The sequence below is a fragment of the Lipotes vexillifer genome, unplaced genomic scaffold (assembly GCF_000442215.2).
Source record: "Lipotes vexillifer unplaced genomic scaffold, Lipotes_vexillifer_v1.1 scaffold1048, whole genome shotgun sequence".
Lineage (NCBI taxonomy): Eukaryota > Metazoa > Chordata > Mammalia > Artiodactyla > Lipotidae > Lipotes > Lipotes vexillifer.
The window spans coordinates 1,158,539-1,176,370 of record NW_006785351.1 but is presented as its reverse complement, the minus strand read 5'-3'; the positions used below and the strand labels follow the sequence as shown (position 1 = coordinate 1,176,370).

The 17,832-nt window shown below is 40.9% G+C and overlaps 1 protein-coding gene across 2 annotated transcripts in view; it reads left to right on the top strand.

Annotated features, from left to right (window-relative positions):
- PBX1 (PBX homeobox 1) overlaps positions 1–17,832 on the top strand; it is a 286,417-nt gene that overhangs the window by 242,763 nt on the left and 25,822 nt on the right. For both annotated transcript variants that reach the window (XM_007457398.1, XM_007457399.1), the window contains exons 5-6: positions 5,215–5,350; positions 10,426–10,585. In XM_007457398.1, coding sequence (XP_007457460.1) covers positions 5,215–5,350; positions 10,426–10,585 — 296 coding nt within the window. The remainder of the gene's footprint in view (positions 1–5,214; positions 5,351–10,425; positions 10,586–17,832) is intronic.

Sequence of the window (17,832 nt, the reverse complement as noted above, 5' to 3'; positions counted from 1 at the left end):
GGAAAGAGATGTACCCCAGGGTGGAATCTTACATATCTCCTTAGGATTCTGCCTTCCACACTCCCCAGCTGAGCATTTGGGCCAGGTTTTGTCCACTCAAGTCATATCCTTTTTTTTTTATTTTTTTTTTTGTTTGCTGTACGCGGGCCTCTCACTGTTGTGGCCTCTCCCGTCGCGGAGCACAGGCTCCGGACGCGCAGGCTCAGCGGCCATGGCTCACGGGCCCAGCCGCTCCACGGTATGTGGGATCTTCCTGGACCGGGGCATGAACCCGTGTCCCCTGCATCGGCAGGCGGACCCTCAACCACTGCGCCACCAGAGAAGCCCCAAGTCATATCCTTTTTGTCTGCCTTACAGTGCCAGAAAAGTTTAACTTAAAAATTCCACTCATTCATTCATTCACTCAACATTTATTATTTCAGCTTTATATCAAGCATTGTGCTGTAAAACTTGGTAAGCTTATTGTCAGGACTACAATAATTCTTTGAGAGAGAGAACTTGTAAACCCTTTTAATGGTTTTCTAGCAATACGGTAATTTTATTTTGTTTTTTTAAAATAACATCTTGCTAGAGAAAACAATAAGAACCTAAGCACGTGGTTGGAAGTACACCTCTGCACTTCACCCTGGTAGATGGAGTTACTTAAAATGATTAGCAAAGGGGACAGTAAGAAAGAGGAAAGGACGTCCAATAAGGTCTGGCCAAACTGGCACTGTATTTAGATTTATTTACTTCTCTGAGTTTTTACTCTCTGTCAAATGCTGTATTAGCCACTGGAATAACAAAGATGAAAAAATGCATGTAAAAGTGGGTCCCACCTTCAAGAGCTCATAACCTCCCGGGACAGGTGCTCTTATAACAGCATAAAACTGCTCATGATCACAGGAAGTACCTCTGCCAAGTTTACCCAAAGGGGAGAGAGAATCGAAAATCAGGGAGAGGCAGACAGTGCTGAATCTCAGAGGAGTATGATGTTTAACAAATAGAAGGAATCACAGAAGCAAAGTAAACAGCATAATTCAACTTCAACAGGCATTACTTCCTGGAATGCATACTATGTGTTGGGCATCGGGATTTCAAATATGTGTGAAACATGGCTCCTCCCCTTGAGGATTTGCTGTTTAGTTGGGAAGACACATGTAAACTTGTGGCAAATGCTGCTGGAGAGAAATACACAGGGTGGTATGAAAAGGCAAGGGAACATGAATGCCGTGAGTGTCTTTGGGGAATGGAGAAGCATATGATGTAGCTGGATGAAATTATGTAGAGCATCTGTAGGACTGGAGGGAAATGAGACACTAGGGAGGGGCTAGATCCACTGAAAGACCTTAACTGTACCAGCAAAGATTTCAACTTGGTCCTATGAAGCAGCAGAAACTCTGAGCTGTTTAAGGAGGGAATATAGTAATTTATAGTGTAAGTTCTCAAGTTGCACTTCTTGGATTCAGATTCTTGCTACAACCCTGACTACCTCTGTGACCCGGGGAAAGTGGCTTATCCTCCCTAGGACTCAGTTTTTGTGTTTCTAAAATGGGGATAATTCTATACAAGAATAAATAAGATAATATATTAAAAAAGTATAGTGTCTGGAACATAGTATTCACACCGTAATTCAGCTATAATATAGTAAGGTTCAGTATATTATATATTATTTATTATTATTATTATTATTATTTTCATGATCAGATCCATGGTTTGGAGGAATTCCTCTAGTGATTTTCTTGAAGATGAGCTGAATTCAAAGAAACGGTAGGAGACCACTGTTGAGGTGTGTGCTTCTCAAACTGGGGAAATACAGAATAAGTATGAAAAACCTTCCCCATTTTACTCAAATATTTGGAGGAAAATATTCTTATTTTAAGATAAACATTGGTATGTGATGGAATAGACTACAGCAGGAGGTTTTGGAGCCATTTCCTGCTTTTGATGGTGTGCACCAGGGCTGTGAGTCCATGCTCTCCTTCTAGGAGGGTTGCTTGGCCATGATTTAGGGAAAGCATCAGTATGGAGTTGCACTGTCTAGTCTGTGGCTTCTTGATTTTAAATTTAAATTAATTAAAATAAAGGTCAATAAAATTTAAAACCTTAGCACTCCAGTTATATGAGCCATATTTCAGCCACTCGATAGCCACATGCAGCTGATGGCTGCTATATTGGAGAACAGAGAACATTTATTTTCCTCATTGCAGAAAGTGCTGTTGGACAACACTACTAAGACCATTATATGACAGACTGTGGCTCCTCTAAACCCATTTCAAAAATAGCAATGACACTAAGGATGGAACCAAAGGGATAGATTTGAAAAATAGAACTGGTAAGACTTGCTCTGGGGCCTACCTTCCTCAAATTCCCATTATGCAAGAGCTTTTATTACACGCCTCCTTTTCACTGGGGCTTTTTAATCCAATCTGCCCAATTTCTGATGCTGGGTGACACAGAAACTCAGCATGATTTGGGAAAGTGGCTTAGGCTTGGCATAATCTGGACAGATGTGGTTAATACCTATGGACAGAGAGTGTTTATCCAGTAAGAGAACAAGAAGAATTGAGAATCGCTCCCAGATGCTGGCGCATGCTAGGTGCTCAAATATTTGAAGGAATAAACAAACAAATGAATGGACGAACAAATTAGCAAATACAATGAACTCTGTATCGATGGTGATGTCATTAAATAATATGGAAAGAAAAGAAAATGGAGCTGGTTTGGGTGAAATGTGATACTAGTCTTAGAAACACAGAGTTTGTTGGAAGTGTCTGGGGTATGCAGTAGTAAATGGGGTGTTGGCTTTTAGGAGAGGCATTTGGTCAGAGATAACACATTTGGTGGTTAGCAACATATGTGCACAGCGCCTACACTCCTCACTCTTGAGTCACTGTGATTTGAAAGGTTCCATCCCTAAAATTTAATCAACTTCCACATTTCTTAAGTTTACCTGGATAACTGATGATCAGAGCTTTTGGTTGGCTTGAAATAACACATGTTAACTCACCGAGCTGAAAACGCTTCCAGCCAAAGCAAAGAAACCAGGTGTCTTAGTTCAAATAACCTTATCGTCAGAATTATATTACTTTTACTGGGTTTCTTGAAATTCTGCAAAATCCTACTTCTGGGCTTCAAAGGCCCTAGATTGAGACAGCCACTGCCCAAGGTGATAAGTGCATCCATCTGAGTGGATGAGACCACCTAAAGGAAGATTGCACGTCACCAGGAGGAGAGAGCCGGGAACAGCTGTCTGCACCATCCCTGCACCCCAGCTCATTCCAGAGAGGCTTCCTATGAGCTCAGTTGGAAGAGACCCAAGAAATACACTGTAATGCTAATGCAAACAACTCCCAATTAGGGGAGCCTTCAGGGGCCACTTCCCCAGGCCTAAAACAACTGTTTTCTTTAGGCCAAGAGGAAGCCAGAGGTTATCCAAAGACTAACTTGGAGACCGGGTTAGCCACTTGGCTACCGTCCTCAAATTCCCATCATGCAAGAGCTCTTAATACACGCCTCCTTTTTAGTTGGGCCTTTTAATCCAATCTGCCCAATTTCTGATGCTGGGTGACCCAGAAACTCAGCATGATTTGGGAGGGTGACTTGGGCTTGGCATAATCTGGGCAGATGTGGTTAATACCTATGGACAGATGGTGTTCATCCGGTAAAATCAGGCACTTTATTATGTTAATTAATCCAAGTGGGACCCGGAAAATACAATATTAGCTGAATTTCCTGTCTAGCAAGGCGATTGGTGCTTTCTGTTGGCTTAAATCAGAAAATTCAATATCCTGGCATAACCAGGGATGTTCTGGAAATTTTTTTTCCCCATAAGGAAAAGCCTTTGATAAAAGCTAGAAAGGCAGAAGTGCTAATGGAGCTAATTTAAAGATAGAGACCCCACCCCCTCAAGGAGGGCCAGCCAGCATCTGCAAGGAGCCAGGCATCCCTAAGCAAACTCCAGCTATCCTTAGGCCTTAGCAGGGAGGAGGCAACAAAGTGGTTCTCACTTTAAATTGGTTCAATTAGCACTTTTTTTTTTAGGAAGAAAAATGCTTTTATTCAAAAAGTGGTTTTCTCCATTTTAGCAACCTATATATTAAAAAGATTTCTCTGGGCTTATGTTTTACCATTTAGCAGCTGTTCCTGCTTAGAAAGTGCTGCTTTTCTCCTTTCAAGGGAGGTCAAGTAGTCAGGGGGTTAATTTCCATCCATTCTCACCCCCCTTCCCCATGCCTTTTAAAAATGTTGCATGCACCTATATGGGGATAGAACAGAGAGAAAATAACTTTTTAAAAAATATTTATTTATTAATTTGGTTGCTATGGGTCTTAGTTGAGGCAGGCAGTCTCCTTAGTTGTGGCTCACGGGCTCCTTTGTTGCGGCATGCATGTGGGATCTAGTTCCCTGACCAGGGATCAAACATGGGCCCCCTGCATTGGGAGCATGGCGTCTAAACCACTGTGCCACCAGGGAAGTCCAGACAATTTATTTTTAACGTATGGCTACAGAGTCTCTGTGTAATTGCCAGGAGGCAATCTGTATACAAGAAAGAGGCTGGGTTTTGTAGTCAGGCAGACCTGAATTGATACTTTGGCCCTATAACCTACTAGTTGAGTGACCTTTGAACTCAGTTCTTCATTGGTAGATGGGAATAACCATAGCTACCTCACTAGTTGTGAAAAGTAAATAATTTGAATTGATGGCTCTGAGGGGTATGGCCCAAGGCCTGGAACCTGGTAGGAAGAATCCCCACTAAGTCCTAGTATTTGTCATGTACCAGGCACTGTGCTGAGTCCTCTCTGTGTATGACCTGATTTCTCCCTGTCACCCCGTGAGGTCAGTTTGACTCTTTTGACTGTCGTTTGAAGCAGCTGAAGTTCGGAGAGGCATCCCAAATCACCCAGCTGGTATTCAGTTGGTCCAGGGTTCAAAACCAAGATGGTGGGATTTTGAAACTTCATGCCCCTCACCACTCTGTATAAACATTTGTAAAATGCATGTGATGGTTCTTCTGCTTAGTGTCCCGACAGTACACAATGAAGGGTTTAAAGAACGCTTTCAGCACTGCTTTCAGCATCCAACCCCTTTGCTCAAATCTCCTCTTGTTCACTTTTCACTCAAAAAAGGGTCTTCTCCCAGACGTAGATCCTCTCCTCTCCCTTTTTATGTGTATTTGGTGTGAACTTTTTTTTTTTTTCCGTTGTCGTTGTTGTTTCCTTTCTCTTTATGAAGGCGGAAGAGACGGAATTTCAACAAGCAAGCGACGGAAATCCTGAATGAATATTTCTATTCCCATCTCAGCAACCCCTACCCCAGTGAGGAAGCCAAAGAGGAGTTAGCCAAGAAGTGTGGCATCACAGTGTCCCAGGTAAGAAGCCCTCAAAGGGCTCAGCCCATAGCCTGGCCCTGGTGGAGTCACAGTGCAGAGTCTTGGAGGTCTTGCTTTGCTGAACTTTCATGCCTTGTAAGTTCCATCAACTTAAGCCTTCAAATGGCAAGGTCAGCACATGATGTGCATAAGAGGGTTCCCAAGGCAGTACCTGGAAAAACTTGAGAGGAACCAGCAGAAGTAGGGGAAGACTAAGTACAGTGTAAAAACAGGGACAGGGTTCTTCTGAGCTCTCCGTTGCTTCAAATGGGTGAAGAATTCTACATGTACTTGGAAAGCCATCTGAATTTCTCATGTTATTTTCTCAAGCATACTCAATTCCTTGGCCCATTTTGTTGCCCAACCCAGGAACTTTATGAGTCAGTGAATGGAACTTTCCAATGAAAGGGACTCAAACGTCCTCTCTTGATGTCCTCACTCTGTAACTGATGGAGTGTAGGAATTTTAACGTGTCACTATGCTTGCGTTGGAATGATTGCACAAAATGTCACTGAGTGCCCCCTTCCCCCAAAGAGCAATAACCGTAACAGGTGCCTATTGACGTGGAAAGATACGTGACATTAAAGTTTTATGGACCTGGAGTGTTCGGCATTAATATGAAGTAGAAAAGTCAGCAAGTTTTATATGTATCTACATTTTGGCCACACAAAGGATCCATCCAGACTTCTGACTCGGTCTGAACCTCAAATACCACCACCAGTCTCTAGTTGAGACCAGTAGGGATAGTCAAGAAATCTCTCAGAGAAAGCTTTCCTCAGAATTATGTCACGTGCAAGAGAATCAAATGTACTAGTGCTTCCAGAAAGGGCAAGGGTGAGGGGGAAGTTGGGGAGGAGAGGCCTCCGTAGTGAAAAACTTCACTTAACATTTTGTAAATGAAGTAGACGCCGTTTTGTATAAACTGAGCATCAGTACTTCCTTGAGCTGAATCCTGGCTTCTGCTACTCCCCGCCGGGTGCTGATCCCATCATCCTGTGTTTAGTCAAAATAAAGGTCTAGTCAAAATAAAGAACTCCACACAGGGGATCTGCAATGAAGAGATTGCCGGGCTCTCCCCAGCCCTCTATGTGTGATTTTTGCAGCAGCCTTGGAAACCTCCTTTCAGACAAGGCAGAAAGAATCGTCTCCTTTTTAACCTGGACCTTCCTCAGGTACTTGGACCCAGCGGAAGGTCATTTCCAGTCTTGGCAACCCTGGGAAAGCAGAACATCAGTGGTCTAATTCAGGTGGCCTGATTTTTATCTAGGTTTCTAACCATTCTTGTCTAAATCTAAACCCACTGTCCACAAGAAAAGAGAACTGATGTTTTATGGTGCTTGCTGCATGTTTCTAGGTATAAACCATATCACTAACCCACAAACTGAATTTCGGTCATGGAATCTTCTGCTGCTAAAGTTGAAAATCACTATATTGTTTGAATTCAAATTCTGGGATTTGGAATTCCAAATCCCTATTGAAAATAGAATGAACTCTTCAGGATCTAGTCTGTATTGTATCTGAATAAAAAATGGAATCTTGGCCTATTCCAGCAACCTTCACATCCTTCATTATGGAAATCCAGGGTGCAAATAGTGTGTCCATTAAAATGATTATTTACATATATTGTATCACCTTTCTCTTTCCCCTATCCATCCCAGGGCGATACCATTCTTCCTTCCCCATCACATCACTTCCTCCCAACAATAACCAGACTGTTCTACCATTGCCACACAAGTTCCAGTGGGAGACAATATGATATCATAGAACGAGCATTTGCTAGGAGCATGTTTATGCTGAGTCAACCATGGGATTTTAGGAACTTACTCTTTCTATTTGGATCTTAGTTGCCCCATCTCCAGTCATGGTTGGTTGGACCACATGATATATTAAATCTCCCTCTATCTCTAGTTCTCAAATCTAGGAGATGCCTTTGACTGTATCTCTCTTGTTTTTTGTTTGTTTGTTTGTTGCTTTGGGTTTTTTTAAAACTAAATTTATTTATTATGAGTTGGGTCTTTGTTCCTGGGCACAGGCTTTCTCTAGTTGCAGCACGCGGGGGCTACTCCTTGTTGCGGTGCATGGGCTTCTCATTGCGGTGGCTTCTCTTGTTGCGGAGCACGGGCTGTAGGCACGTGGGCTTCAGTAGTTGTGGCTCGCGGGCTCTAGAGCACAGGCTCAGTTGTTGTGGCTCATGGGCTTAGTTGGTCCACAGCATGTGGGATCATCCTGGACGAGGGTTCGAACCCGTGTCCCCTGCATTGGCAGGCGGATTCTTAACCACTGCGCCACCAGGGAAGCCCTGTTTTGGTTTGTTGTTGTTGTTGTTGTTGTTGTTAATAATCACCCTCCATCTTGAAATTCTCCTACTTTGGCTTTCTTGACATTGTTCTCTCTGGAGTTTTCTCCTTCCTCTTGGGCCACTCCTGCTCAGTCTTCTTAGAGGATCTGCCATCTCTACCTATCCTAAAAGTATTGTTCTTTCATTAGCCCCCATCTCATCATGTTCTAGCCCATGGTCCTTAATTATTTTTTAAGACACATATTCTTTTAAAATCCACTTGCTAGTGAGTCCTCCTGTGATTCCCAAACAAAAATATGCTCAGACACAGAAACCCATCTATTGACCATCCTCTCCTTTGATCCCAGGACAGCCCTTCCTCTATTCTAGTGCTTGGAGTGCTGCGTGGAGTGTGATCTACAGAAGGCAGCATCAGCTGGGAGCTTGTTAGAAATGTAAACTCTTGGGTCTTACTGTATAGCACAGGGAACTATACTCAATATTTTGTAATAACCTATAAGAGAAAAAAAATCTGAAAAAGAATATACGTATATATTTGTGTGTGTGTATATATATATATATATATATATTTTTTTTTTTTTATATGATATGTAACTGAATCACTGTGCTGTACACCTAAACCTAACACGATGTTGTAAATCAACTATACTTCAATTTAAAAAAAAATTTCTTGGGTCTCACCCCAGTCCTGAATCAGACTCTCTGGTGGAAAGGAGAGGAGGCTAGGGATCTGTCTTCATAAGCCCTCCATGCACACTTGACTTTGAAAAGCACTGTTCTACACAGTGAATTGGAGTGGCCCCCTCCGTGCTCACAGCTGCAAATATACTTCTCTTTGAATATCCCCATGAGACTTCTCTCCTGGAATGCCAAACTCATATATCTTACTTCCCACTGGACTTCACCATGGCTCTGCCCACGGGCTCTTCAAACTTAGCATGTTCAAAATGTGAACCAAACTTTCCCCGGAGAATCAGTGATTCCTTCTGCATTATCTGTCTCGGAGTAAGTCAGTCGTCTCTGTATCCCTAGTGCCTAGCACATAGTAGACCTTGTCAATGATTGTTGAACAGTGAGTTAATAAATGAAAACACCGATTCTATACATTGTTCAGGGCATATGACATCCCCCTAGTGGACGATGCAGGAAATGCCTGAACTGACCCAGCATCTTCCCTGCATGAGCATCTATTCTCCTGTAGAAAGGAATCATCCCAGGACCTGTCCCTTCTCCACCCTCTTCCTTCTCACCTTCTCTCATGTAGCCAATTTATTAGAGCACAGGCATTTTCTTTCCTCCTCAAAAGTCATTCCAAACTTCCTTCATCTTTCCCCCTTTCTTCCAGCTCATCCAGTTACCTCAGAAAAAATCTCCCTGCCTCTTTTCCTCTCTCTCTGTTCCACTTAGAAGTCAAAACCCAACCACAGTGATGATTGATTCCTATGAATAGTGAAAGTTACATCAAGAAAAGCATGAGTTTGGGAGTGAAATTAGATAGGCAGTGGCCCCTGAATGGACCCAGAAATGCCCTTCCTCTTCCAGTTTTACTCTCTTTCTGTAGGCACCAGCATTTACAATAAATAAAGCATTTTCTCTTGAGTTTTTTTCTCTCTTGTTTACTAATATTGCAATGCTATGTTTTGATTTTTATAACAGAGGCTTGGCATTTCTGCTGCAGTATGAGCTGTATAGGTCTATGAGGGATAGCCTTATAAGGTTTTTAAATTTAGCTAATGCACTTTAAAAACAAGTGTAGTTTTGCAAGAATTTTCTTTATCTGCCATTGTTGGGGTAAATTTAATTACATGTAAGCTGTGGTACGTGTGTTACCGACTTCTCCTTCTCTCACCAAATTCATGGTTTGTTTTGTAATTGTATAAAACCACAGTATTTTAGTTTGAAATCACATCTGAAATACGGGGTATAAAACTCTGCTTCCTAAGGCAGGATTATGGGAGTAAAACTTGAATTTCGCTGTGTCTCCACTTGTGTCTGGCGGAGGTCTTGGTATAAAGAGAATGGGCATAGAATCAAGCCAGGACAGCCGCTGTGAGCCACATGAAGGAAATAGGTTAACAAATGAAAGTAAATTACGTTTATTTTGTGTATTGGTGTTAACATTTAAAGCCTGGAATTCAAAGGAATAATCAGTGCTAGGCTTCAGTTTTTCCTCATGTAGATAACACCAAGCTTTGCACAGAATACTTAGTGAAATTTATTGGATTGAATTATATTGATCCTAAGGTCAGTAGTACAATGCAGCTAAGAATCTAGTCCATATTAAAGTTATTTAACTAATAAAAATGTGAAATTAATCCATCCATGAAAGCACCCATATGTTGATATAGATTTATTTGAATATTTAAAGGTCTGTATATTTTGATTGCCCAAAGTCAGCTTTAGCATTGGTAAGTAACAGGCATTTCTCCTAAAATGCTAGGTTTATTTTAGTGTCCTGTACTTAAGAGGTAAGCAGATGTTAAATGCTTGCCCTAAACTACAAGGGTCCTAGTTAAATGAACAGCTCCTCCCTAGAAAAATCTTTGTCACAGTGGTTTTGCTAGATTGTGTTATATTAAGCAAGAGAATCTCATTTTATATAGTTGCTCCTCTCCAAGCCCTTCCTTCAGATCTTTTAACTGATGTTGCAGAATCAGAGCTAGGATGAGACCAATTAGCCTACCTCTTCAACCATCTCATAAGCTCTTCCTTTTCCTCTGTGATGTTTGTGCAGGATGAACTGGTAACTTTCTCGTCTTCTCTTAAACCTCTCTAGGTATCAAACTGGTTTGGAAATAAACGAATCCGGTACAAGAAGAACATAGGTAAATTTCAAGAGGAAGCCAATATTTATGCTGCCAAAACAGCTGTCACTGCTACCAACGTGTCAGCCCATGGAAGCCAAGCTAACTCACCGTCAACTCCCAATTCAGCTGGTTAGTTTTTTCTTTGAATTGGGGGAAATGTTCTCCATTTTTATATGTGCTTTTCCTACACTGGGGTTTTCTTTTAATTCTTTAGGCTATGGATGGGTTGATTTATGTATTTGATTGTCTTCTTTACTGTTGATGCGACTTTGGGTTTTTCTTTTCATTTCCAAAAAGCAATGTGTTTTGCTGTTTATAAGATGGACTTGTCTGAGGGTTTGCACTAATGTGTCTCTTTAAGTTGGACATAGGTAAATTGGTTGGTTTTGATGAGGAGACCTCTAAATTCTCCTTTCAGAGATTCTAATAAGTAAGCTCAACTTAATACTTTGAGATAGTCCCTTGGGGTTCAGGCATTTAGTCTGTCTCATATAAAGTTGTTGTCCTTATCTATTTTGCTGTTCCTATCACATGATGTCTGGGTCATCTACTAGCATGCATTCTTTGAAGGAATATTCACTCTTCTTTAAATATCTTATTAAAATGTTCTGGTCTGCAAAGCCAACTACGGTGATTGCTGTCCATTTTTTATAGTTAACGTTCTTTACTGTTTTATTGTGTTGATTTTCTTTATGTAAACTACAAAGAAAATTGCCAGTCATTAATTCAAATGATTTCAGATTCCAGTTTTTCTGTTACAGTATCAGTCGTGTGCTGTACTCCTGGTTTTATTTTAGCAAATGTGCACTGTATCACTAATTTCAGAGTTAGGCTAACATAATATATTTGGGAGGTGTGCCTTGTACCACCAGTTCTTAATTTCCACATGTGAAAAAAATAATCAGTAATGCATAAAAAATATAGCCTTGGTGTTTGTATGCTATGGAAGGCATGCATGTTGGTGCTTTTTTTTTTAAAGGGAAAACCAGAAATATTTCTTTTTAAATAAGTATTTATTTATTCAATAAGCCTTTATTAAATAAGTTAGATTAAGATATTTCTCCCCATAATGAACTAGATGCATTGATTTTGGCTGTGGGGTACATATCTAAGAAAACTGATGCCCCAACTTTAAAGGTTCACAAATTAAATCTGTTAGATCATAATATGACTTTTAAATCTAATTTCTAACACTTGGGGGTCTGTGGTGTCTTTGACCTCCCCGCCTGTTTGCCCACTAAAATAAGTCCTCTTTCTACCCTGTGGTAGATTGTTATTGGAGACATGTAAGGCTCCACACACTAATGTCCTCTGTGAGCTTCTAGATGCTTCTAATTCGTTATCATAAAGTTCTCCAAGTCACTGGGCTGTACCATCACAGCTTTCTTTTGTTTAAATGGAATCATGCATGAAGAGGGGCCTGGGCTTTGTAAACATGGATATGATAAGACAATGTAGAATTCAATCCAGTTTCATTTTTTCCCAGCACTCCAGATTAGGTAACCATGGAGAGCATATTTGCTTTTTGAGGTTGTGTGTGTGTGTGTGTGTGTGTGTGTGTGTGTGTGTGTGTGTGTGTTTCCTTCTCTTCTCATCATGGTATGATTGACAAAGGATCAAGGCTAACAGGTTCAATAACCAGAGAGTTTCCTTCTTTCCCGTCTGGTCAATTATTAAGCATTTCAGACCCAGCAACACTAGTTGAATTGTACTGCTAGGCAGACATTTTCACTTGTCTCTTTGGAAGAAGTACAATTCTGTCAACATTAGTGAAAACACATTCGATACTCTTGCAAAGGTTATCATAATGTAAAACAGATATATCAAAATGACTTTTTCCTGTCCCTGATATATCTGCATCGCAGATGGCTTAGCATGATTTATGAACAGTCTTTAGAAGGGCCCCGTGGACTCCCTTCATTACTAAATCCCTAACTTTTTATTCTTTCCTAAAGCACTTGAAAAGAGAAAAGTGAGCATTTTAACCCCCTCATCTGTGTTTAAGAATTATTTTGGCTCTCTTGGAATATCAGTATGTGATTACAGTTTTCTAAGGAATTTTTCTGGTGGCTTAAACTTCACGTGACTATTCTGAGCACAGAGTAAATTAGTATGGAAAATTTGAGCTAAGCTTTCCAGTGGTGCCTAAGTTGTTAGAAATAATATGCAGAGGAACCCCTTTGTAGTGCTTTTTCTAAAACAGAGACAAAAGAAAATACTATTGTATATGTGCAATAGCATGGAATTTTAAAAGATAAATGGTTTAACAGGAAAAGTTATAAGTGGGTTTTTCTGTCTTTTCTTTGCTCTTAACACAACCCAAATCGCTACACAGATAGAGGGAGAACTTTAAAATGTTTCAGTTTTGCACATAGGGTGTTTATAATGTTGTATACCAGCTCTTTGATGATTCCGAAGGGTAAATAATAATTGGAATAGCAAGTTTTAAATAAGAGGTTAGGAAGTGAAAATATATTTTAGTTGAGTTTAGAGTTCAGGAACCTGGCAACTTTTTATATCCTCAGTATTGAAGCAGGAGTTTTTTCCAGAAGCTTTACTAAATATAAATACTCATTTCTACTGCAAGGAAGATATTTTGCAAGTAAATCTTATTCCTTCTAGAGGCTTTTGTGTGGATAGCACTCCTTCAGTATCTTTATTTAGGCCTCTTCTAAATATTCCTGTTTGTTGATATATGCCTGGCCTCCTATTTCCTTAAGCATAATTCATAAAAATCACGTAGGGCTAGGGCCTGTGAGGAATTAACAAGTATTTCGAGATACTTGGAATTCTTCATATTTTACACCAGCAGAGTTGGGCAAAATGGATGGAGTGAGGAGGAAGAATAGAGAGAAGACAAGAAAATGAAGTTTTGAAAAAAAAGAAACAAAAATGGGCACCAACTGAAGCAATAGTTAATAACCCTGGGTCCATAATTCTTTTGGAGTGACCTAAAGTGACACTTTCTCAATTTCCTATTTTTGATGAGATTATGAAAGCAAGAGTTAATATCTCAGAAAAATAAGGCCCTTTTAGGAAGGTTGGATTATCTATTTTGGAAGGTTGGAGAACATTTTAATATCCAAGAAGAAAGAAATTGGCTTATGGGTTACAGATATTTTCTGTGGCATAGCATCAGCATTGATATCTTAGCAGGATCTGTGATAAGCTAAGCAATCCCCATTTTTTGAGGCTCAGAACCCACAGATTTGAATTCTTTTGCTTAGTTGTATGTGTTTGTGTGTGTCAAGGACAACAGTAGATTCAGCCATGACATTAGTTAGCAGCAAGCCCTTTAACATATTCTTATTATGCCCCTCATGGGAAGTTTGGTGTTTTTCTGGGTTGGTGGAAGGTTATCATATTAAGGCCCTGGACACTGGCTTCCTAAGAGAAGTTTATGTATAGGACACATGGTTAGAGAGGAGGTAACACATCCAGAGAAGTTGACTGACACTTCTAGTAAAGCCATCGGAACCCTCATGGTTTTGTTTTTTAAAACCAGTGAAAGAATTTATCCCCCTGATGTTTTCTGCTGTGTTCTTTCTTCTATGTTTCTTCCCTTGTGGAAAATGAAAACACGGCCTCCTGGAATTGGAACTCTAGAACCTGGACATGCACACCTGCTGAAGGTTATCTGGTTTCCCATGGAAACAGATAACCTTTCCCTCTTGTACTTTGCCCTGAGTAGAAAGTAACAATGGTTTTATTTTAATTTGGAGAGAAAAATCATGAACAACAGAGAAGTGAGCATAATATAATTAAGTTTACATCCAGCAAAGAGACTCTATCTTTGAGCCTCCAAATGGTATAGGAGGCCAACAGAGTCCAATATGATCAGACTGGCCACCTAATCTGTGTGAAGCCTAGACTTCTAGATTGCAGAAATTAAGGTAATACTTGCCATCCATCTGCTTCCTAAAAATGCTGTGAGTTATAATGAGCTAATACTTTTAAAACACCTCAAGTTCCTTAGGAAGAAAAAGTAAATTCATTCTTGTTCTAGGTCATTGGTTCTCAATTTCAGTAAAGTTGCCATTTTTGGCTGTCACAGTTGTAGGGGGATGGATGTTCCTGGCATCTATTAGATGGAGACCAGGGATGTGTTTGACCGTCCTACAATACGTAAGATATTCCTCCACAAAAAAGAATTATCTGGCCCAAAATGTGAATAATGCCAAGGTCAAGAAACCCCGCTCTAGATTGAGATATTATCATTAGTATTCTATTTTTTGGATTTTGAAGTTAACTGAATTTGGGTTTTTTTTTTTTTCCCCCCTGAACAAATGTAATTCTCTTGGAGACTCTTTAGAGTAGAAACAGAGTGTTCAGGAAATTGTCTTTTATGAAAATGGCTGTTAACACATCTCCACATCGTGTTTGCATGAGCAAATGCATCAGAATCTGTAGGTGATCTATCACTTCTCTGTCTAGTTGAGTGCAAGTTTAGCTTTGTACGTGCCCCAGCTGTCTGGATTATGGCTTAAACGAGCTACTTGCCTCCCTTTCCAAGCCAAATTCAGAACCTTTTAACTGGCAAGCACGTCTTAAAATGTGCTTCTAGTCATTGCCATCACTTTATAGCCACCTGCAGGTAAGGTTCCAGACTGACCTTCTCAGCAAGCCAGGTAATTCTGTTTTAGTTCTTTGAGAATTCCACAGCGCCTCTGAGAGAGCCCACATGCTATTTGTCTATGAATCACATCCTTCCCAGGAGGTTATCCAATCCAGGATAAGTTCTTTCCAACTTCCAGTGCCAGATGAAGAATGAGTCTTCCCCTCATTACTTAGATGTTTGTGTGGACGAGTCTGCCTTATTGTGGTATTCATGACACCTGGTCTCTTTCCTCAGTGAAATCACTGCCTCTAGTTACTTATCAGAGAAGCAGAAGCCATGGAGGTGTTGTACGTGGGTGTACAGAGACAATGAAATGCTGAAACAGCATGGCCAAAAGCACAGGGACTCCTTCTGCAATTACTGCTCTGATTCAAATGCATTTGTACATGAAGTACATTGATATGTGCATATTTATCTCTATGTACATTAGGCAGCCAGACATACTTACAATTTATCTATGCACATATATTTTTTAAATCATCTGTGTCAATTGCAGTGTGTATCTTGTAAATGGCACATTCCATGCCTTCATGGTGCCATGGGTGCCATGTTCCTTGGCATCAGTGTAGCCCTTTGTAAGTTTCTCCCATTTCTCAGTCTGTGTGCTGATTTCCAATAAACCATCAACCAAGCATGTAGAGTGTATGTTTATTACATGGTATTTGGTTGGGAGAGAAATAAGATACCTGGGCTTCAAACTGAATACTCTCGGGGGAAAAAAATATTCTGATATCATATAAACAATTATAATTTGGGTTCTTAGAGCTGCCGGTTCTTGGTTCTGATGACATCTACCTGTGAGCATGTGTTGTAATACTTATTATAAAATGGCTTTTAATATTTAGGTTATATTGCTGTGGTTGAAAGAAAGATTTGAGAGGGACGTAACTAGGACATAGATGCCTGGGTCTTATATATCTTAACATACGAACGTGATCTGTGCTACACACTGCTTCACCCACACGTTGTGGGGGGGACTGTTTGAAAGATTTGCACCACATTAATGGAAGGAGGGTCCAGGCCAAAGCCTCTGCCCACTGATTGGGTGTAAGCCACACCTGGTCAAATCTTGTACCTATTTTGCCTAAGATCCAACTTTTCTAATTCCTTTCAGATAAGCTAAACCGAGAAATGTGTGCCAGATGACATACATAGGACATGTTTCAGAGTTAATAAGGATGTCATAGTTCTTTGGATGGTGCTTGAGTTGTCCCCCATCCCCCAAAGAAAGCAATCCCTTTTTCCCATGAGAAGGGAGTTAAGAGTGGAGGATCCGTCTGTGTAGCAAAATACTCAGCTGGTTCCTTGCATATGGAGGAACACCCCAAAGAACAAAGCAGAATGGAGATGTTCCTTAACTTGAGGTTGTCCCCAAGTAAATTGTCCTCAAGTAAATCATTTGGTTCCTCTAAATGGCTCTTGCCTTTGAAGGATGAGGATCCCATGAATAGTTGAGGAGGGTGGCAGAGTTTAGAAGTCATTGCTAGTTAAGTGGTCCTGCCATGGAACAAAAAACCCTTCTGTTCAGTTTAGCTGCAGCTCTTCATGTGAGGCGAGACAGCTCTCTAGGACCGCACAAATCCCTATTTTGGGATAAAAGAGAGTCAGAGCTGGGGCATGAATCACTGTTGGGCGATTCCACACGGATGATGGCTGTCTCAGAATTCAAGGGCAGGAGTGCAATTTAGCAATATAGGGATGGAAACAATAGAGTGGAACTGACCTGGGTCCCTGAGGTCTCTCCTTTTCCAGGCTAACGTCATGTTTTAACCAAACCTTGCACGTTGAGCTTTCTTTCCTAATGCACTGAGCTGCACGATGGCTTCAGAATAATATTAAGCTTTTCCACGGCCTTGTGTTTAGGTTGAGGGGGGACTAGGTTTACCACAGTGGAACCAGTGGAACCCGGGTGGTGCCTACAGGCTAAGTCTGGGAGAAAGTTTCAACTCTAGGAGGTGAAAGCAGATAGTTAACTGCTTTTCTGGAGACTCACTTTATTATTATTATTATTATTATTATTATTATTACTATCATTTCATATTTCATGCATGCTTGAGAATTCCTGGTCCATTTTCTGTCTCATCTTCCTCCACAGTGGCAGGTGGCAGAGAAGGCATATTATTCTCACTTATTTTTGCAGTCCTTAGGGTTCTCTTGGACTGTTTGCCACCCAGCAGGGAACATCACCTTCTTTCTAGAAATCAGGAATGTTGGTGACTCATATCACAGGGCCAGTCCTACTGTGCAGCGTTGCCTTCATGCCCTCCCCTCCCAGGTGCTGCTACCCACGTGAGAGTAGATGGGTGTAGCATTAGTTTATTTAGAATCCAGCTGATAGCTCACGTGCTCCATCATGGTGGCAGAAGTACCACTGACCAGCCTGTAGAGTCTCCAGCCCACAGTCCCCCAGCCAGTCCTAGAATTTTAGAGGCATGAAAGAGAGACCCTGGGTCTGGAGACTGTCTTCGATTCAAACAGAGCGAGTTGAGAAGAATACATGTTTCCTTTCTCAGCTTGAAGCTGCTAAGGGGAAGCAGACCTATGGGCAACTTGCAGTGAGATGTGGGCTTCGCATAACATGAATGATATGCACCCTTTATTGCTTGCTCTGTTCTTCATGCTACTAACCAGACTCTGTTGATGTTGTTTTGATTTTAGTTTTTATTTGGGGGGGTTGCTTTGCATGTCATTCTTCCTCTTGGCTGTTAGTTGCGGGGGTTAAGCCTTTTCCTTTCTGTGATTCAGGTGCCTCACTCTT